The sequence below is a fragment of the Phalacrocorax carbo genome, chromosome 4 (assembly GCF_963921805.1).
Source record: "Phalacrocorax carbo chromosome 4, bPhaCar2.1, whole genome shotgun sequence".
Taxonomy (NCBI): Eukaryota; Metazoa; Chordata; class Aves; order Suliformes; family Phalacrocoracidae; genus Phalacrocorax; species Phalacrocorax carbo.
In genome coordinates this window covers 7,292,430-7,314,857 of record NC_087516.1, presented here as the reverse complement: position 1 = coordinate 7,314,857, position 22,428 = coordinate 7,292,430, and the positions used below count along the sequence as shown (strand labels likewise).

Sequence of the window (22,428 nt, the reverse complement as noted above, 5' to 3'; positions counted from 1 at the left end):
TTCCCGTTAATCTTTCTTCATCTTGCTAAAACAACACAGACTGTCTGTCTCCAGGGAAGGCTGTCACAGGATATGGGGGAGGAATCTATCATTTGTAATGCACGGAAATATAACTTACATATATCAAAGGCATTTTCTGTAAAAACAAATACGCAGCAAAGATTGGGAGACCAAACCCCCATTGCCTTCAAGCTACTGTGCTTAGCAATCGTGTGAGCAACAGCCTGAGCAAACCAATTAACTTGATTTGTAGATTGCACAGATTAGGAATTGTGTTCCAATAGCAAATCTCACAAGGAGCTCCTTTCCCTTATGTTTCTGTACAGCTCCTCATTTATTACCATAATATGTAAGGGCACCTATCTAAATACCTTAAAGTTATGTACTGCCAGGTATGCATCCCTGGCTTCCAACAGCACCATCGAACCAAAAACTGGGGAGATCTCTGCAAAATTTAACCGAAAATTCTCCAATGTCTACATCAGGTACATAAGCAAAAGCATTGACACTGAGGCATCGAGAGGCTCAACTTATCTGTTAACATAGAAAGTTTGGAACAGAACTGAACTGTCTTGAGGACACGATTTCTGAAGAGCTTTGCACTTCAACCGCCAGCCATGCTGGGGCTCCTGCACCCTCCAGCACCCCTGACTTGATCCAGATTTAACTCCCAATGTGATCAGATCCAAACAGGAGACCCTTTGCATGGTAACAACCCAAACTAGGAGCAGCTTAGCAATAAAGAAAAAAAAATATTCTGAAAATTGAAAAACGTTGCAGGATACACTCCTAGAGTGGAAATTGTTCTTTCCGCTTATGAAGTGTTCTCTCTCAAGTAAAAATGCCTGACGTAGAAGTACATAGTCAAAGTTGCATGAGATTCTAGTAACATTTGTTTTAAACCCAGAGATGCCCCTCTAAAATGAAGAGGTTTGTGAGGCTGCAAAGAAAATACAGCAGCTACAGTGGGGTAGGGAAAGTGGGGGGGGGGGGGGGGGTGTTGATGGTGGTGGTACTGTATCAACTAAAGAAACATGATTTGCTAGTTAAAATTTAAAAAAAAAAAAGGCAAGATGTCTGATGAATAGTTCTACTGATATTGACTGGATTTCTATATTTCTAAAAACATGAGCACTTCATAAATACACTGAAATATTCTGTCATCGCCAGACAGAACGTGCCAGTTCTCTATAAATACAGACATCTGGCGGTGGTTTCTTCTACTGTTATGGATTTCTGGTGCAAAGAACGCTACTTTGTGAGCAAACGCATGTTTGAAATTAATTTCATATGCAACAGGTTACATTAAAGAGCAAGAAAGATTTGCTGGGCAGAAGCGAGTAACAAAAGCATTGTGTTCCTCCACTGCTCCTGACCCTCTGTATGAGGTTGCCTGCACGATACTGCAGGCGTAAAATATGTTCCTCCAAGCAGTGCTGTGAAACTTAATTAAAGCATGCCCACAAATTGCATTGAAACCTGAAAATGGGATGTGGTATTTGGTGTTGTAATTCCAGCCATGGTGAAACACCGCTGAGAAAACAATGACTATTAAATATCAGCGAAAAACAGCATGCTTTGTACAAACCACCTGAGGGGTGCCACAAGCAACAAGCAGGTATAGAAAACCCAGTGCTATAGGGCTGTGCCATGACTTTTGTTTGTTTGTTAGTGTTGGTGGGATTTCCAGCCAGATCTCTGTCCTAAATCTGGCCCACGGTGCCGCCGTCTGCAGAGCTGCCTCAGACAGACGCCAAGCTGGGGACACCACAGGGTCACAGCAAAGATGCGAGCATGGGGGACACCTTACGTCACTAAGGACTTGCTCAGGCTGAAAATGGACACTAATCTCGCACTCCAAGGGTGACAGAAAACATCTTTATGTAAAGGCATGGGCTACATTTTCTACCCACATCTGTCTTGCTCACCAGGCTCCCTATAACGAAGTCATTAGCATCAGCAGGTAAATAAATTTTTGGCTGGAAAAGTTTCCTTTCTGGTTAACATAAGCCAAGTGTAAACACTCCCTTGCAGGTTAACAAAAACCAGCAGCCCGAACAGAGGTAATGCTTTGGGAGAGCGGGAGCTGGAGTTGGGGGAAGTTGAAAAGACAATCACAAGCTTTCCTACACCATGGCACATTTTTGCCAGTGAACGGGTGTTTAGGGTGTCTCTGTGCTGGCTCCTCACCCTATTTAAAATCTGGTTGGGGGCAATATTTTCCAACTGGAGCCATCAAAAAAGCAGAGCCCGGAGCCTCCCTGGTCGTCCAGCCCCCGCTGCCCACCTTCCCTCTTCCCTTCAGCAAACACTGCTAATTCACCAGCTCCATTAGCACCTCTGTCTTCCTCTCCCAAACCACCCTAAAAGCATTTTGGGACCAAAGGAAAAGACAAGGAGGGGGGGAACACACCAAACCCACAATCTCTAGACAGCTCTCAGTGTGTGTCAGATACTTGCTAAAAAATCCAAATAAAGACAAACCCAAGAAGCCTGGATACCCTGCATTATCTTTGCAGGCTGGCTGCTGCCTTATCAGCTCCAACAGAAACCGGCATTTAAGGAAAATTCAGTAGCCTTTGGGTGGAAGCTGGTTCCTAAGAAAACATGCATCCAAATTGCTGGAAGTCAGTACAAGAGGAGAGGGTGAGCGGGTGAGAGATGGCCTCAAAGCCTCTGCCATCGTCTCGCCATTCTCCGTCAGGAAATACAGTACCATGTATGATTTTTAATTATTTTTCATAAATCACTCCTCATGTTTCACACCCATTGCACAGGCCAAGAGCTACAAAGGTGAACAATTACTGAAAATGCCACTTGCTCTAACTAGGGAGTGACAGAATCCAGGCAAAGCCACCAGCTCTTGGTACCAGGTTTCAAAGTGCATCAGAAATACAAGAAGACAGGTCATGTCCAACACTGGCCATTGCCCTGAAGGGGAAGGATAAAGATGGGCTTTTCCTGATCCTCACTTATAGCAAAGGTGTTCTTTTTGGATAAAGTCTCCATGGAAGAAATTGAATGTTAAGGAGCATTTTTTTTTTTTCATGAAAAGCAAAAGTCCTGTTTGCTCTCACACGTAAGTCGCTGCACATGGATTTTGGCAGCCACCCCGCACAGGAGTTGTGAGGTGCAGCCTTTGCAAAGGCGTGAGGGTCCCCCTCTTGAAAATGTTATAAATTACCTATAAAACACCTTTGCTTGACATTAATTGATGGGTAGAACAAGCTAGAGAGAGAAGAGCTGTCTCAAGGCCAAGGGCTGCTTTTCAGCGTCTCATTTGTAATGTGGCAAAGGGAACAGCTGGGGGGAGGCCGTCTGCCTCTTGTCAACCCCAGAGGGAAGGACAGACAGACAGACACTCCCCAAGGAGCTGCCCTGGTATTATAAATGCCTCCGGTAGAGGGTGAGCAGCTTTCTACCTCTGACCTGACCCTTTCTCACTTGGAGAGTCCTCACAAATCTTCCTTAACAGCTAGCAAAAATTGAAGTGACACAGCTGGGCCCCCAAAATGTTCCTTTTTTGGTGTTGTTTTTTTTTAATTTTATTTTGTTGTTGTTGTTCTCAAGCTTTCCCCATGAAGACAACATCGCAGGGGAGGCAGAGGAATGAACCAAAAGGAACTGCAACTGTGGAGGAGGGTGTCTGCACAACCAGGCTCAGGCCCTCACATGACAGCACTCTTCGGGGCACTGCTTGCCCCTAGCACCCAAAAATCATAAAGCAGACTCCAAAAATAACAGGACTTGTTTAGAGGAATCACGTAAAGCTTGCTTCAATTCTTTATTTCCCTTCTGGTGGCTAAGCCAGCCAACAAGGTTAGTGCATGCAACTCACATTCTCTACATATCCTTCAAAATCTTGTGGGTTAGTTTGTCTTTACTTCAGCTGAAAGCTGAGTTATTTCCCATTTTCCATAGGCCCAGAAAAATAATTTTAAGGGGAAAAACCCAGTGTCAGAATCCTTGTGAAATAATTGGTGCCACTTCAGCCCATGCTTAGGTCCTCCGTATTTCACATAAACGTAACACACTGTGTAACGGGTCCTCAGCAAGCGTTTCTTTGAATACAAGTGATCCTCGGGTGCTTAAAAGTAGGTATGTGCTTAAATACTTGGTAAAAATAGTGTCTGAGATCAGAAAATCTGTAGTTGCAGAAGTGCATTGAAATACTTGGGTTTGTATTTCCCCTTGCATGTCTCCAGTGTCATGCTACCTGGGTTTCAATGGATTCAAACTGGGATGAATTCAAATAGATGTGTCATACACTATTTTTCATGTTTTATTTGACTTTAATTACTTCTTAACAGTGCTGCTGTTTGAAAAATCTTTCTCAATTGAGGGTGTTGGTTCTGCCTAGGGCTGCTTGGCCCTTTTCCACTGAAATGCCCTTTCAACAACCACCACAAGGCTTTCCAAGCAAAACGAAATCTTTTGGAAGAACCTCTTTTTCTGTGCCTGCGTGAAAATTTGCCTTTCTCAACTCTCTTCCCCTCCCCCAGACATTAGGTTGTCTTTTCTTTACACTTTTCCAGGATGGAACAAAAACCCATGGTGGACTCAAGTGGGATGTGGAGCGATGCCTGGGAGCAGTCAGACCTTGTTATTAGCACATGTGAAAACACCTTGCTGCTTATAATAATAATAATAATAATAATGCTTGAATAATCTTTGTAATTTTTTTTCATTCGAGGACTGACTTTTGACAGTTGTTTCCATAAAAAATAAGCATGGTGTAATACCTAGCTCTCCCTAAAGTCAATGATGAAGTTTGTACCCAGCAGAAAGGGGAAGACCAGGCTTGTGATTCACGCATATGAACCACATTGGCTGTATGGCGCAAGCCCTTCAGCCCATGCATAAATGATACCTTTGCACCTGTTCTGCCTTGGGCACTTGCCCAGGGTTTGGGCACAAGATTATCGGTTGTGTGGGTCTGTATTGTAGCAGCAGCAAGAAATCCTTATCAGGGCAACGTCTGCTTTACACAGGGTGCTGTAGGCAGATATAGGATCTCACCTTTCTCAGGTTTACACGGGTAAAATATAGCTCAGCTGACCGATGGGTCTGGTTTTCGAAGGGAACCTTTGTCAGAGAAAAACAAAATCTCTATACAAAGAGCTGTTAGTACTTTGCAGTTAAGACTATAGCTGTCTTTTGTAACAAAAAAAAAAAAGTCACACCAGCTATAACAACTTTGCCTTACTCTGCGTTCATTGTATCAGCCAAAAACCATTGCTTGTTTGCTGACCTGCTCTCTAAAAGTAGTATTAAATATTTTAGATGTTGCAGCAGTCCTCCTCCAGCTTTGCCTTAATATTTCTGTCTTGTAGCAAAATACCCTCCAACACATGCCACAGACAGAAGGCCCTGCTCCACTTTGAAGGCTGGGATACCTACAGCTCTTTCAATTACTTTGGTACATTTTTCATCTCCCTCAGACAAGTTACTGGGTTTTTTGGTTAGGGGTTGTTTTGCATTGAGTACAGTATCTGCATTACTCTTGCAGAGGTAAAAGGAAAAGCACCTGCAAGTATGCTAACAGAAAGATCCAAGACACGAGGCTATTAAAATTCATTCAGGCTCGTTCCTCTCTGCTGTTATTTCAATTAGTGTCTGATAACTAAGCTGTCCCTTTCTAATTCTACACTGCACTTTTTCTTTTCCTTTCAGACACTTGTCTCAGTAGAGGTTCGACGCTGTTTCTCCTTCTGAGGAAAGAAACCCCAAAGATGTATTTTCAACCTCCTGGCTCAGTGTTTCCCAGATATTTTGAATCAGGGACTGCTGCCAAGATCCACATTTTTCCACAGATCACCGCACACCCTCACACTCGGAGCAGAAAGCCATTGCGGCGACACAGATGTGGGAATGGACTCTGGAGCAGTTCTTATTGCACTGGTTCTTGTTGCCCTTATTGTGGTCCATGAGCCGGCATGGGAACAGGCGCTCACCCTTCTCTCACCATCCAGGCCTAAGACCTGGCAGATTTTAAAGGATATTTAAAAAAAAAAAAAAAAAAAAAACACCAAAAAAAACCCCCAACCGAAAACACACACATCCCTGCTGCCTTGGGATAATCATAATTATTTAGTACCAAGTTCTGATCTTCCTGAACACGACAGATTTTAGCCTTCCAACGCAGAGCAACCCCAGCATCCTTCACATGGGTACTGGGACGTGCACCAGGATCTTTCCTGGATCTGTCCTGGATCAACAGGCAAGCAAAAGCCAGTTTCTCATCACATCAGACATGCGCCAATCATCCCCGGCCAGAATTCACCCACCATGCCTCACAGGCCAACATCAACAGCGCCCCTCCAGAAAACCCCTAAAAGCGTTGTAAATGCAGCCCTGCAGCTTTACCTCTTTAGCCTACTGGCTCTGTTCCCCTAGAAAAATATGTTTGCCTGCGGGGAGTATTTTGCACAAGTTGTTTTCTCCGCCTTATTTTTGCAACCCCCTGAATTCACAGTGTCTGGACTGGAGGGAACTCGATCACCAGCTTTACTGGTCGCAGCCCGTCTCTCTGCCAGCTGTGCTCCTGCTGGAGCAGCCTCCTTCCTTGCAGCAGGCAAAGCCATCAGAGGGTCAGTAAACGCTGGCAGCATTAACTTGCCATTTCCCAGATCCCCAAAATGATCCTTCTCCCACAGAAGCCAAAAGCAGAGGACAGAGAAAGGAAGATTCCCATTTCCCTATAAAGCATTCCAAATGTCAAGGGAACACTGAGGCAAACAGAAAATTGTTGCAATGTGAAGTGTGAAAGCTGGAATCTCCCAATGCAAATGGGTCAGAGAGATGCTGAACCAACAGCAAAAACCAACTGGGGATAATTACTACCTCTTCAGAATGGCCCAAACCACTTCTGGATTAGAAGTTTCTATCAGTATAATATGCACTTTTTCCAATGAGATCCACCAATAGAGGACCCAGGACCCAAATTTGATTTTTCCAGTCTTCACATTCACTGCCCCGGGGCAATGCTACATTTTGTAGTGTGGATCCTGCTGCACTTTACATTCCTAAAGCATCATTTTATAAATATTCCCATAAATGCTCAGTCCTCCAAAGTACCAAGCCTTCCTGCCAAAAGTGGGAATGGAAAGGACCTACTGCCTGTGGTCACGCTGCGATATCCCACGAGCTTCAGGTCATGCTCCTATAGCAATTTAACTCATCACATCTTCTTCCAGGTTGGCTTCCTGCCCAGGTGAGCTCCCCAAAACACCCAACAGCAAGGTCAGAAAAGCTCTTACACTGGCACGAGGGAGTTACAAGCCTGGGAGCAGAGCAGGACAAGGACAGGACAGCGGTGGAGTCAAGTTCAGTCATCTTCAGCTGCCATGAGATCACACCTGAGAAGCATTTACTGCCAGGACCCAAGCAGCTGCAGTCAGGCAGAGGAAGGAGGGTCCTATTTGTGCTGCTAATGACCCAACTTAGCAGGACAGAAATCAAGTGCTTGACCTTTCCCAACATCATGTGAAGCAAATGCTCCATAGGACATGTCTCCAGCATTATCTGCCAGGCACAGGTGCATGACTGCAATTAGAAATGAGCAGCATTTCATACATAACAGCACCTTTCAACCTAACTTGGCCCATCCAAAAACAGTTGGAGGCTCAGTTACCATCATCTTCCCACCCAACATCCCCAGCACCTGGTCAGCCCAGGAAGCACCAAATAATTCCCCCTGAAGTCTCATAGCTATTACCTGGAAATTAAACTGGAAGCCACAACACCTCTCTGCATGCTAGTAGATCTTAAGCCTGGCACTTGTCCTGAGACCATTTCTCACCCCCACCCCTAATTCAACTTCCATAGAGAACAATGATGCTGCTTTGTGTCCACAACAGATTTATTCCCTCCTAGCAGCTCGCGCCACCTGTACCTTCAAGGGGCAGTAGCTGCTTGAAGCGAATGGTTCCTCTGGTTTCTGGGAATAAAAGTCTGCCCTCCATAATCAGGGCATTGTTCTCCCTAAACGGACCCAGACTCTGTAAACACGCTCCTCTGCGCAGCACTGGGAGGGAGACTGCGAGTGTGTGTATGCGTACATGCAGGGAATGTGTCATGTGCTAAAAAAGCCAGTAAATTATGTTAATTCATTTCCTCTGCCTAAACAGTGGTAATAAACTTCGGGAAAGGAGGAGGGAAAAGTAAACAAGAGTCAATTACAAAAAGGTGAGGGGGAGAGGTAACCAAATATCTCCACCAAATGTCTCGTTTGGGAAAGGACATTCACATTACAGCTCGGATGGGCTCCGCGCAGCCCTCCCTCCGTCCCGCTGGAGGTATAAATGCGACAGTAACAATTTCTTTATTTTTTTTTTAATAAGGTTTCGGCCTGTTTTCACAAATTCAATCTCGTGAGCTGGGAAATGAGCCCCCACCAGTGCCCTGATCTACAGCGAGTACATCCCCAGGGGCTTTGCTCCACATGTGATGTGAGCACTCCAGTGACTGAAGCCCAAACGAATAGTCAGAGCCTATTTGTAATTTTCTAACAGGAAAATAATTTCACTAAGCAAACTACTATGCTTTGACTCAAAACCCTGATTAACACAGTTTGAAAACAGGGCAGCATACTGTTCTGGGAATTAACTTGCTTGACCCCTAGTCTATAATGGCACTCAAATAATCTGTGAGTCAGACGAAGTTGAAAACTCTTGGAAGACCACACTGAAAGAATACTGGACTTATTGGATTTTCTAGGATAAAAGAAAAATAAGCCTCAAACTCCACTTAGCTAGTCTGTAGTCTTCAGAAAGACAAGCTTTTTCTCCTGACACTATCTAGAAGAGGAATGCTGCCTATGCTGAGCAGCGCTTTTTGGGTCCCCCCCTGGTTTCTTTGTTCACTGGACACTCTCAATAAATAGTAATAATAGTAATAAATAGTAATTAATAATATACAGGTCTATTGCTATGACTACTTTTGAGTAGCACCTTGCTGTTTTCTTCCTTGGGATCAGTGGTAAAACATGGGGAAAAGGGACAGATTATTGCCATCCCTGGGAATCTACAACCCTCCTCCCAACAGGAGTACTCACAGGGAGAGGAGCCCTGAATTGAGCTTCTCATTAAATATCCTTAGGCCACTTTACCAATTGCAGAGGACTACTCTGGCATTTCCAATGAACTTCCAATGCCAGGATTAATCCTGTATACAGCACTGTCACAAAATACCGCTTTAAACCCTCTGGCCTACCTCTGTTTGAGCAAGCAGGAAATCAGGAAAAGCATTCTGCCTTAGTGATACAAGCAGGACCTTGCTCTGCTCTAGATAAGATACTAACCCATCCCTACCTTATGGTTTCTCCAGCCCCTGAGCAAAACGCTCTGACTAGCCTCTACCACTGCTTTGTGTCTCTGAATCCCAGAAACAATAGATGTGTGCTGAGAGCAGTGGCAAACATTTTCAGATAACAAATCCGGCAATTAGAAATCAACTGTCCAAAGCCAGTTCCCCAGCATATGCAAATATCTCCCTAATAGGTTTATGATTCCTTGTCAATCAAACCTGTCAAGGAAAAGTAAATAGCTGTCCCAACTATAATTAAGTTGAAAGCTCCACTCTCATTAGCCCTTAACAGAATTAACCATGGCAATACTGCATTTCTGATTGGTTGTGAATACCAGGAAGAGGAAAGATACTCATCAGCTCTGATCTGTTAATCTAGTTTTATGTTAACTATTGCAGATCTCCATGAACCCTCCCATGGCTTGGTGCCACAGAACTGAAACACTACCTGGTCTTCGAGGCCCCAGTTTCTCTCTCTGGCAGGATTATAAATTTAAATCCTGTTCACAGCTACTCAGCCACAACTCACTGAACCTAAAGGGACTATTCCCTTTCTAATGGAGAGCAATATCTCACCCTGAATATTAAAATATGAAACAAGTTATCAGAGCACAGAGACCCGTATCCATATGCTGGTGAAGCTGGCAACTCTTCTCCCAGTTTCTTGCTTTAAACTGCCAAAAAATACATTAAATACTTCCTAATATTACTTTCTGGCTCAAGAGAAGAGCATGAATGGTTTTGATCCACCCAGAAGGTGAGCAAGATGGCTTATAGCATCCTCTCTCAGAAGGGTGTCCACACTCTGAAGGAGTTTTAGCCACCAGTTTTACATCAGCGGGTCGATGCCAAACAAGTGCTTTTCCTTCCACCAAGAGATTGCAGTATCCCTGGAGAGATATTCCACAATGTCCAGAGGTTTGCCCTGTTATTCATTAACCCTTCCATCCTTGACACACAGTTCACACACCTGTAACTCGTCTGACACTTGTCATTGCTTAACCAGTGTTAACAGATCTGTTAAGGTGAGAACAAGTGCTGAGAAAAATGGCTTCCTCAATTACTCCAACTCACCCAAATCTATTAGTCAAGAAGAAAAAGGAGGAAAACAAACCAGTTCACAGTGCTCCAGTGTCTGCAGCAGCCTAACTCCAGTAGTGTGGCTTGTTTGGCTTTGGGAGGCTGGTGGGGCTGAGTAACTGTCCCTCCTCCCTCCTTTGGGGTTGATTTGGCCTCACCCCATCCACTTCGGCCTAGAAAAAGGAAGATTTAAACCCATACAAGGCAATAGTAAAATACTAGCTACCCCTTTTACCACAGAATGCTTCTGCTCAAGTGTCTGACATTGGTCAAAAGCCCATTAAGCATCACACCTACACCCAATGATCTGGGGACACGTGGGAGGACACAGGTGAAAAGAGAAATACATCACAGTTTTGGAAAAGCGGCATCCCAACATCCTCTTCAGAGCACACACGCTGCAGGCTCGAGATCCTCTCCCAGAGTTTGGCTGTACCAGGCCTCAAGAGCTGCAGTACACCAATCAGCCTAAATTTTCTCTTGGAGGTTGGCTAATGGTTACATTTCCCTCCACATCCTCTTTCACCTTTTTCCTTCTCCCAGATATCTTGCTCTGGGCAGAACTAGCAAGCCCATTGCCATGAAGAGTCTGCACAACGCCAGTACCAAACTCAAACTGCCATCACTTCGCTGGGCGTGTGCAAGCAGACCCAGCAAGGAGAATAAAAATTTTAAAAAATGCCTATTGCATCAATTAAGTCTGCATTTCTGCATTTATCTGCTGGTCCTGTGGTTTTATCTAACATGCACAAATACTGACAGGTCCTAAAATACTCAAAGTCAACACTGCCCAAGTGGCATCTAGGGTTTGACACCTCTTGCATTACTCACTTCTCAATCACTTGACAGGACATCCAAGATTGTGTAAATCTTTCACTAAATAAATTTACTAGACATAAGGAGGAATGATTTTGGGTCCCATCAAGCTAGAAACCGCTCATAGGGAGGCTGGGAATAGAGGTGCAGCAGTCCTGAGAAACATTAACCTGCTCTGAGAAGCCTCTGTTCCCAATTTACCTTTTGCTTCCCTTAGTGAAGCTCAAAATTAAGTTTGAACACTTAATGGAAGGAGTAGCCTGGAGTTATTGGCTGAATTTCTTCCTGAAAATTGAAGTGGTTAGGATGAAATAAAAATGCTAGGTTATTCGCAGCACTGCTGGATACTGTGTTTCTACTGCGATACAATGGGGAGACTGTGTAATCAGGGCAACCCACCAAACTCCATGCAGCCCATGTTTATTTGACTCAGAAGGGATAAAAAAAAAAAAAAAGAAAACCAAACAACAGGGATGTGAATGGATTCAGCAGCAAACGGCATATATTAACTTGTTAAATAACACTCAGGCCAGCCTTCAGCCCCTCCACACCTAGCAACACCGCCCCTAGAATGGCAGCCTTCCTTTGGGGATAAACCCCTCTGCAGCAACCCAAAATTTAAGCAGTGAATTTCCAAGTTGCTTTCAGCCCTGGCAGTGCATGTTCCAGCCACGAGCCAGAGCTCACAGTGGGCAGAAGCAATGTGTTTCTACAATAAAAAAAAACTGAGTCCAAGCTGACCGGTGAAGCAGGCGAACGGCAGGATCCAAAATACCCCTCTTAGCCATCTCTCTCCCGCTGTCATACATGAGGGATCCATACACAGATTATCTGCGATGTCGGTCTCTGTAAGTCGTCCTTCAGGAATGGATCCAAAGCCCATAGGAGTGGGTAGGAGACATGGCACCAGCTCTCACAGGCTCTGAATCAGGTCCTAACCTGTTAAAACTGGCATAGGCTGCCTCTGTGTATCTCATACGACATCAGGGCAGCAGGATCAGATTATTCAAGCTTACTTTTGGAAGTAGTTTTCTTTTACCTTAGTACCACGGCTGCTATGAATGAGCACCAGACTCAATAGGCTTGCATCAGACAGTGGTCTTTGCAACTTCTACATTCACACTGGCTCTATTCTCAAAAAAAAGTCCCTTATATAGACAAAAATGTTCCACCTTGGTGCAAAAGATAAGGACAGGTCAACACAGATAAATACGTATGGAGGCATTATTATTAGATAAAGCTTCAAGTCAAGGCTGATTACAGAGAACAAGAAAAGGAAAATAAATCCAAATCAAATGTTCAAAACAAGATCAGATGCATTTCAGCTTGAGCAGCCCACCAGAAAACACCAGAAGAGGTCAGATGAAAGAAACTCCTTGAAACAAGACAAAATTACCAGGTTAATGAAAGAAAGGGGAGAAAGGAGCATTTCAACTGACTCCTGTAATGGTGGGATACATTTGCACGGACCTTTGAGCACCATGATTTTACAAGTCTCTGCAGACAGAAGTAGGAGCTCCGCGTCTCAGGAAAATCAGAAAGCTGCACTGGTTCTACTCCCACTGAACAAATAAAGCTATGACGAAAGGCTGTTGGGTTGGTTTGTTTAAAATTCAAACTAGGAAAAAAAGGACTTCTGCATTATTATTATTTTCCCCTTTTGGTGGAAATTTTGATCTCTACCAATAATTAATCCAAAAATTCACAGCCAGGCAGTCACTACCTCTCCTGCATTCACGCTATTCTACAGCAAGTGTTCGGCACCCAGATGTACCAGCGTCGCTCATGGCGAGACAGCCGCTCGGAAAGGAATTATCCGACCAGTCATTGGAAAAGATCAGCTCTATCAGCCAATTCATGCCAGATGACAAACTTATTCTTCAGTTAATGAATTAGTATTGATGGTCCTTGAAAAGCAGGTTCCTACTTGCTAGTGTCACTTTTTTTTTTGTTTTGGATGACATTTCTTTCCTAAAAGAACCATTTTCCTGTAATTTCTCAAGCACCACCTCATGGTACATAAAAGTTTCTTCTGTGGCTAAGAGTCAGACTTTGGAGTCTAGCCTTTGCTGTGTACAAGAGCATCACAAAAAAGATGTGTATTAATTTGCTGCTTGCGTCTTTTAATGAAGGTCGAAGAAACATATGGACTTGGAAAACAGTTATAAAACCTTTAAGGAAAATCTAAATGTATTTGAGCAATTTGCCGAGTTTTGTAATATTCCTAATAAAAAAAAAATAAAATCAACCCTAATTTTCCAGCATGACACACACTGTATTTTATGTTTAAACTCAGCCATAATTTAAAGCGGCCGACAGCCTCAGAAGAAGGGAGGAACTGGGGTTTAAAAAAATAGCCAGGATTTTCTTAGATAGTCATGTTGATTCTAGGTACAAGTCATGCTGACAGATTATTCATGAGCAAGTTCCCCGAGAGCACGATCCAAAAAATGCCCTAAACTTAACCAGAAGATGTGCAGTGACTTACATAAAATCTGAAATCAGGCTGTTAGATCAGAACACGCTTCTCTCTCACAACTGGGAAATTACCTAATCATTATATCTGGTAACAAATATTCAACAAGAATAAAGGAGTTAAACAGAAGCCAACAACCATCTCTCTTATATTATCATTATTTATCTTTTCTGCTTTTACTAACATTCGCTCTTATAAACCCCAAAGTCACAGAACGGTGGATATATTCACCAGAGTGAAGAACTCGTCTCCAAAGAAATAAAAAAAACCTTCTAGCATCCTATTTCCTTTTCTCCAATATTCAGAGAAACAAAAATGGCATATAACATTATTTCTGCATTAAACCATTGAATTTTGAGGAGGCCCCACCAGTAAATTCCCTGTAAAGCAGGCATCAACCAGGTTTGCAAGCCAAGGGTCGCATAGAGAAGTGCCAGAGCAGAAAGCGATTACGGTCCCGTTCTTCCCCTCCCTACGCAATGCACAGAAATTGAAATCAACATCCAAATGAATTCGTTTCCAGCAGAATATCAGTTTACCCACTAACAGGAGGGTCGTTACTGCTCTTACCAAAAACTTCTAAACATACCATACGAAATCTTGTTTAAGCCACGGGACCAAGCCAAGCACATCCCAACGTTACCATATACGGTCACCAATGAGAATATGATGGCAACTTGACAGATTCGGAACAAATATTGCGTTGTGTGTCACTGAGATAACATAGGCAGGAAAATATCAGATTGTATTACCTGTATCCGACCGGAGGTGTGGCGTGGTAGGAGCTGCATTGCTGCAGGACATAGTCACTAAAGGTTAGTGACCCAAGATGGCATTCGTCCCCTGTGGGGGAGGGCCAGGGCAGGACGCTGAGGACTTTTATGCCCAGTATAGGGCTGCTTGGAGCAAACAGGAATGGAGTGACATGAGGGACAAGCCACCAGACCTGCACTATTATCCCAGGTTCAGGGCTGACGCTATCCGGTCCAGCTGGCAACCGGGCTGAAGCTGCTGCCCTACGCCTTGGCCGTCAGCCGTAAGACATATCCCCTCCTAGAAAACCACAGCACGCAGGTTTTGTTCTCAAAGAGTGGATTTTGTGCGTGCAGAAGTTCTTGTCTTCACCCATAAGCGAAAGAAGGGGGTTGAATATTTACTGAAAAAGCTCCTGAGAAAGACTTTTTTGGTACAGCCTCCCTCTAGGAGATCCTAGCCCAGAATAAGATTGGTCACTGGGGGAGTTATTCCAGATTAAGTTTTTTGGAAGGGTTATTCCAGGTTCTAGGCATTTGCAGATGTTGACAAGCCCTTAGCCAAAGTCTTTAAATTTCAGCCCCAAAAGCATTGGTTCAAACTTAGCCAGAGCTACCTCACCCTTCATCCCTCCAGACACAGCAAGTTCTGCACCTGGACCTCTAAAATCAGACTTTTTCTCTGCTTTGTGTGGATACTTTGATAACTTGTTAAGAGTTTATCTTGGTTTCCTAAGGTATCCCCTTTTTTGTAGTGTTTTGTACATCGGTGATGTGACACATCGGCTCACAAGAAGGGACAGAGCCGGTAGGCACAGCTCCGAACCTGGAAAAATGCCCATTTGCTGGGGGTGGGGGGAAGTTGCTGCATTAGCCCAATCAGTCATCCCTGCGGGGTCCTTCGCCTTAAAAGGCATCACCTAAATAAAGATGTAAAAATAATACAACGTAACATTTAATGCAAGATTGCAGCTGAGCACTTGACTGTCAGGAAATATCGAAGCCGGAGCGTGTGGGCAACTTAACTCTGCCCCCTTGTGCAACAGCACTATGGCACAAGCCCTTCCCCTAGCGCGGGCACGCAACCAGGCGGCTCCAGATTAACATCCTCATTCCAGCAGTAACTACTTTTGCCTAATATGAGTAGAAAAGAAAGTCCAGCACTTTCACAGAGAGCCTCCTCAGCCACCTTCCTCACTTGATTGCAAGCCAGTGAGCACCTATTTCACTTCTGACACCTCAGATTAGGAGGCGGTGGCACGCTTTGGGCCACACACGTCTAATGTGCAATCAGGATATAGATATTAAATGCTGTTTGGCCAAAACAAAGAGCCCTTCTTCCTCCGGCGTAAAGCCTTGCGACCTCAGGCTGAGATCTGGCCAAAGGACTGTCTATAAAACCTGAGCAACTGAAACAGGTAACATTTATCCATCTCCAGGGGCCGAACCCACCGTATGATACATTCGGAAAAAATCCACAGGCACGTTAACAACTGGGCACATTTTTCTAAGAATCTGAAATTATCCCAATGTAAACATATAATAATTGAGGATACTCTGCAACCTTATTTTGCACTGTCATGTGCTGGAGAGTGTCTCACCCCTGCTCATTTACACATTTGATCTTTCATATACGTCTTCCACTATCAAGAATACCCTCAACCTCAAGAGATGCAAAGCAGGCTTTAAATGTTAGGGTTGTCTCTATTTATTTTTTTTTATAGCAACAACACCTTTTTTTTCTTCATTTTCCCTCTCTTGGTATCAGCACATGAACGAATGACATTTTTCATGGGTTTGGCCCTGGTTTTTAAACTATATTCTATGTCATTTTACATAACCAGGACCATCTCTCCATCCGCTTGTAGCTCTGAAAAGAGTTCCAATAAGCCAATTACCAATATGATCCTATCAAAGTTATATTAAAAAGTCCTTCCCATAGGAAAAATGATGATGTCCTGAAATTACCGCAGTTAATTTTCTGTCACTTCTTCACACCACAGCAGCCCACGGTAATTCGTTTTCCAGGGGCAATAAAAGAGTATAAGCAAGACAAGTGCAAACCAAATTTAAACAGGGTCAGCCACTAAAGCAGCCAATACTTGGCTCACAACAGAGACAAGAATCTTTTTGTCTTCTGCCCACTTCAGATCTTTTCCGGAACTCCACCAACTTCTCAGGTCCATTGCAATAATATACATCCATGAGGTCATCTGAATTAATGCGCTGCTGCCCATTGCCTACAACTTAAACTGAGTGTCCATTGTAAACCTTGCCTGGAGTTCAGACTTGCAGGACTTACAGCCTATATGCTGTTTTCTTTTTCATTCAGCTTCCAGCCAAATCATTTTACAGTGCTTTTGCCTCCATAAAATATTTGCTTGGGAGCCAATGCCAAGAAGGAAAAAAAAACAACACCACACTAACCAAACCTTGGGTTTTTAGAGTAACGTTCCCCTTCTCCTTTCCCACCCTCACCCCCAACGTTCATTTTTGGCAAGTTACGGCCCAAGCGAAGGGCAAGTTTAAACCTTTGAATTCACAACTCCATGGCACTGGGTGATTTAAAGGTCTTTCAACAATTCATGCAACTCTGACACTGTTGGGAATTGCAGCTGGAGCAATCTGCATCCTAAAGCCATACCCCCATTCTCCTGGAACAATGCAGCCCCTCCTTTGTGACCACAGCCGGGCGAGCTGAAAGCATGGTTTCTCATTCAGGCTTTCCGGGGACAGCACCCACCAAGGTACGACACAGGCGAGAGCGGAGGAAAAGCTACCGCTCCTTCCGCTCTGATCCCAGAGCTTTGCTTAGAGCACCTTCCCATACAGAAACTTCTTTTTTTCCACACACACCACCCCCCCGTCACTCCAGGTCAATGTATTTCAATTTGCCTCTGGTAGGGTAACCTGTTTATTGAAATCCGATCAACTGCTGGAGCCCCAGCGTTAAAATACGCTCTCGCTGTTGGGAACTGTCATTTGTCTGTCACCGAGGAAGTTAATGGATGTGTTTGTTTAGTTTGCTAGTGGGAACATACAGGGCAGGGGCTGGAGGGATTACAGGAGGGGAGAGGTATTACTGATCCACAGAGGAATGCAGTTGCTTTTCTTTAAAATTGTCTGTGTATTTTTACACACGCATGAGAAAAGCCCCTGGAAGTTCACCTGCGCCTAAGAGACCTCAGCAAACCTGGAGCGACCGCGCTCCATCCAAACCAACGGCCCCGAAACACGCAGGTAAGAGGGCACCACACGTGGGCACGAGCCCGCACCCCTGCGCGGATAAGCAACGTGCAGGGGACGAGTCCGTGCTGACAGCAACTCCCTTACGGGGTCCCTCCGAGGGCACCGCGGGCATTTGCAGAGCACGAGCCCAGCGGAGCAGAGGGAAGGGTGCGAGTCGCAGAGGGTTTGCAGCGAGCGCCGTCTCCTTACCTCTCGCCGAGTCCGAAAATGCAATTATCCCAGCAAAAAGGAGCGCGAGCTGCAATTCCATTTTGAAAACCAGATCCTTCTGTATCGTACAGGCTACCGTCCTCTCAGACCTGGAGGCAGGAAAAAGGAGAGCAAAATAATTACCGGGGAAAATAAACCCCAAACAACCCACAACTTCGCAGAGTTTCAAAACCTATTGCGGAGACTTAAGAGCAGAAACAGCAAATGAAAGAGCAACGTGCTTGGCGCTCAGCAAGTAAAACTTTGCCCTCCTCTCTGCTTTAGCCTGATATAAATCAAGGACCCACTGAGGCCAGTAAGCTCCTCTAAGTTTACAGTTAATGCATAATTCTTTGGTATCCTGTACAAAACCAGTCTGGAAGGCAAACAAAACACTTGCGAGTAGCCATAAAACAAGATTTCAGGTTAACAATTTGCGGAGGAACTTGGGGAAGGGGGAGGAGGAATGTTACCTCTCCCATCAGCAGCCCAGAAAACTTTGTGTTGCTGCTTCAGTGCCCCTCAGCCAGGCTGGGCTCTGGGTACGCGCCTTCCTCCACGCCGTAACTTCTCTGAACAGCACTGATTTTTTTCCTTTCCTCTCCCGCCTCCCCCCCGACTTGCTCCCGTGTGCTCCAGAGGTGCGTCCCAAAGCAAAACTGCACTTAATTATCCAGATTCTTGAAGATGCCTTCGCTGTGATACGCAAACCCGGGGTAGATCAGGTTTACGTTAATTACACCCTGTTCTCCTCCTAAAACTCTCACTCTCTAAACACTGTCTGAATTCCTCACCCTTGTAACTCCCCGGTTTAAACACTCCGTGCCCCCAGGACACACAACAACCCGCGTACAGCATCCAGCAAAGCAAATACGGACGCTTTGCCATTAGTTTCCCAATTTGCCGTGGGGAGCTGGTACGGACGGACGGAGGGACGGAGGGAGGGAAGGGGGGCGCCGGCGGGGCCGGGCGGGCGAGGGGGCTCCCCCCGGGGCGGGACCCGGGGCCCCGCGGGGCGCAGCGCGGCCGGGAACGGGATATTGGGGGCCGGGAATTGGGGTCGGGAGGCTGGATGGCCCTGGGGCGGGGGGGACGGGACACGGGGACGACACACGACACCCGGCGCGATGCCACCTGGTGCTGCCCCCCGCTTCGGGGCAAGCCCGGCGGCTCCCAGCTGTGCCTTAAAGTCTCCCCGACCCAGCGCCGACCCCAGGCGGGGGGGTGTGTGTAGGGGAGGGGGTCTCCCGGCCGGGGGTGGTGGCGCGGGGGGCACTTACCTTGGCTGCCGCCGGGGCTCTAGCACCGAGCGCTGGCGCCCATCCCCGCCGCTCGCCGCCTCATGCCCTCCGCGGCCACGGCGCCCGGCGGGGCGCTCCGCCGCCGGCCTCTACCTCATCCCCCCCCGGGGGGCTGCTGGGGGCTGCCCGCTGCCTTGAGGGGGGGCCCTCCCCACCGAGCGGCTCTTCCCCTTCCCCACCGGCTTCTTCCCAACCCCCCTCCCCTTCACCCCAGGGGAGATTTTTTTTTTTTTTTTCCACTAGGGAGCCACGGGCGAGGAGCTTAAAGCAAAAGGGGGGAAAGCCTGTAAATTCTTTTTCCTGCTTTCCGGGTCGGGCTGAGCGTGTGTGCGCGGGGAGGGACAGCGGGGACCTGACAGACCCGCGGGGCTCCGCGGCCGCGGGATGCCCGGTGATGCCGTCCCGCGGCTCGCCCAGCCGGAATCCCGTTTAAGGAGCGAGGGGAGGAGGGGAAAGGGGCTGGGGAAGGGGAGGGGGCGGGGGGGGGAAGGGGGGGGAAGAGCCGGGGCGAGAGAAACAAGCGATAAAGCAACTTTCCCTGCAGGGCTTTGTGGCTGTGGGGGCCGAGCCGCCCAGGAGGGCGGTGCGGAGCCGCCCCGCTCCAAACTTCGCACCAATCCCCGGGAGCCCCCGCCCTCCCCCCGCCCTCCCCGCCGGCCCGCTCCGCGCCGCCGCTCCCCTTAACCCTTTGCGGGAGCGGCTGGGGGGGGGGCGGGGGGGGCCGGCACGGCACCGGCGGCCCGCGGAGCTCCGGGTGCGTCTCGGAGCGGCGAGGCCCCCTCCAAACCCCCTCCCGCGGCCCCCTGCCCCCCTCTGTGCCCCACGGCCGTGGAGCCCCGGAGCGCCCTGGACACCCCCGCCACCCCTCCGGCGACCTCCCGGGGCAGCTGTGCCCCAGGGCATCCCCCCCCCCAACCCACCCATCCACTCTCTGGAGCCCACGTAGCCCCCCGCGAGCCAAGCGGCGATGGAGACCTCCAGCCCCGCAGCCCCCCATGCACCCCACACCCGTCCCTGCCAAGCCACCCCTCTGCCCAAGGCAAGGAGAGAGCCCCGTCCGTGGAAACCCACCGTGGAGGCAGTGAGGGATGGAGCGGGATCAGCCACGCCGTTTTGATCTCTCGGGTTGGATGCAAACCATGCCAGAAAAAGACTGGACTGAACTAAACTAAACCGATTGGAAAATAACACTGTGGAGATCTCTGTTCCTTAGATTAACTGTTATTATTTACTTTCAAACAGGACTCGACTGATGCGCCCACTCTTACAGCAAATTACCCTCCGCGCAGGATCAAAACCAACCTGGCAGAATTCACCAAACAGACTAAACAAATGACAATATAAAAAAAGCTGCCTCAATAGCTATAGTTTTATATCTGGAGAGAAACATTGTTTCTGTTGATGCTACTGTTTATTAGATCTCTTATTTGACATGCTCCAGCATGAAGGCCGCCTTGAAAATGAAGCTGTCTCCATACTAATTCAATGTGATAGGCACCAGGAGAACCCCTAAAATGAAGCCAAGTAGTTTGAACATCCATCTTATCTATTTTGTTAGGATTATGAAATCCCAACCTCTATTATTATTATTACTACTACTAAATATTTTTGACTCAGTGGTTCCTGACAGCATTAAATCTTGATACACAAAATCAGTGCGAAAAACATTCAAGACTAAACACACAAACCCCCTGAACCAGAAACAAAGCGGCTGACAATACTGTTTTTATATTTTACATATTTATATCATCATTTTTATTATTAAAGTTCATTCAGTTGAGAAATCCCAGATGGACTACTCCTCCTATCAGGCAATAACTTCAGCCTCATTGACTTCAAAGACAGTGTTGACTGAGGCAAACCTTCAGGACTTGACCTACATGGTCATATTCATGCCATGGATTCTGATAAAATCCCTCCAACTTGCACTAGAATGAGGGCTCAACCGCACGCTACCATCTCGAGGGAGGTCTTGTAAAACACCTCTTTGTAACATTTCCCAGCCATTTCACCACAACGGAGTCAAGGTCTTTGTCCCAAGGACATCACAATCCACGTGATCCAGCCCCAAAACTATTTACACGACCTTCTGTTCCCGGGCAGACTGAAGTCCAAAGCAGCTTCAGTTCTGGCTCAGACATGGGACACGTCTGGCTCGTCATGGGCGGGTTTCCCACCAGGTTAGAGGGACCTGCTGAAGAACTTGTACTCCTCATCTTGTTTTTCTGGGTCATGCATTGAGACCGAGGTTTAATTCCCAGACACACCATGGCTTTCTCATCACAGACTGTGTAGAGACTCAGGCAAACTCTCTCTGGGCCTGAATCAGCTCTGGTCTGGAAGAAGAGGCCTTCTTCCAAGCCAGGCTGTGCCCAAGCCCAGCACCAAGCAACCAGCTCAGGTTGAACATAGATAAGAATCCTCTAATGGATCCACTCCTTCCATCCTCACTTCCTTATTGAAAAATCCCACGTGTGCCTTTGCAGGCTCCAACATCTCCCAGACTGCGGGCGTATCTCCTCGCAATGCACCTATAAAGCAGCAAAATCACCAGTGGGAAGTTCTGGGAGATGCAGGATTACAGAGGTGGCACACAAGAGTTTCAAAAGCATCCTGGTGCCAAGATCCCCCTTAAGCCTCTGTCTTTAGGCTTTTTAAGAATCTGACTCCAAGTCATGTTGCAAAAGGATTACATGGAGCAGGGAATGGAGCCCACAGCTTCCATACCGCAGGATAAAATAACCAGAAAACAACCCCTACCGACTCCAAAATGTCAGCACAATTATTATTTTTTTGCAGGGGCTTGGGAGGACATGAAATACAGTCTGAAACTGTACTGTAGACTTCATCCATCTCATTCCCAATATCGCAGTGGAGGAATAAATGTAAAACATTGATACAACAAAAATAATTAATATTCCTGAAACAGCTCCTGGTTTATCAGCAACAAAATCTCATGCTGTTTTCCCAACACTTCTACCTAAATAAGGAAACATGCAGAGCTGTGTTTTTTCTGGGCTGGCTGTAATTTGCAGGATGATTGAGTAGTCTGAAAGTCAACAGCCCCAGCTTGCTCCTGCACCCCACGGTCCTGAGACAAGGCTGTGGGAAAACAGCTTTCTGGAGCTGACAAACAAAACCGAATGCTAAGCAACGAAGTACGTGTCTTCATGTGGCCTGAGAAGCAGCCTAACAGCCCATTTGTATCCCAGTTGTCCCCAAAACCCTGTTTCCAAACCATGGCTTTCCAGATTTTGCA

General features: G+C 46.5%; 1 protein-coding gene and 2 long non-coding RNA genes across 6 annotated transcripts in view; 1 reads left to right on the top strand and 2 right to left on the bottom strand.

The window, feature by feature from the left end:
* The window catches only part of FGFRL1 (fibroblast growth factor receptor like 1), a 179,121-nt gene extending 159,467 nt beyond the window's left edge, over positions 1-19,654 (bottom strand). The window contains exons 1-2 of one of the 4 annotated variants that reach the window (XM_064448927.1): positions 19,149-19,654; positions 17,869-17,978 (exon numbers count right to left, since the gene is read on the bottom strand). In XM_064448927.1, the coding sequence (XP_064304997.1) occupies positions 17,869-17,929 (61 nt within the window). In that variant the 5' untranslated portion in view covers positions 17,930-17,978; positions 19,149-19,654. Of the gene's footprint in view, positions 1-17,868; positions 17,979-18,341; positions 18,463-18,646; positions 18,759-19,148 lie in introns of those variants that run through there. The other 3 variants (XM_064448929.1, XM_064448931.1, XM_064448928.1) reach the window with 3 other exon arrangements.
* On the bottom strand, positions 11,607-17,844 carry LOC135313026 (uncharacterized). Its single transcript, XR_010372571.1, has 2 exons — positions 12,242-17,844; positions 11,607-12,150 (listed from the first exon to the last, which is right to left on the bottom strand). It is a non-coding gene; the product is annotated as an uncharacterized LOC135313026 (long non-coding RNA).
* On the top strand, positions 17,388-22,084 carry LOC135313025 (uncharacterized). The gene is made up of 2 exons (XR_010372570.1): positions 17,388-17,670; positions 20,412-22,084. It is a non-coding gene; the product is annotated as an uncharacterized LOC135313025 (long non-coding RNA).
* The last annotated feature ends 344 nt before the right edge of the window (positions 22,085-22,428 follow it).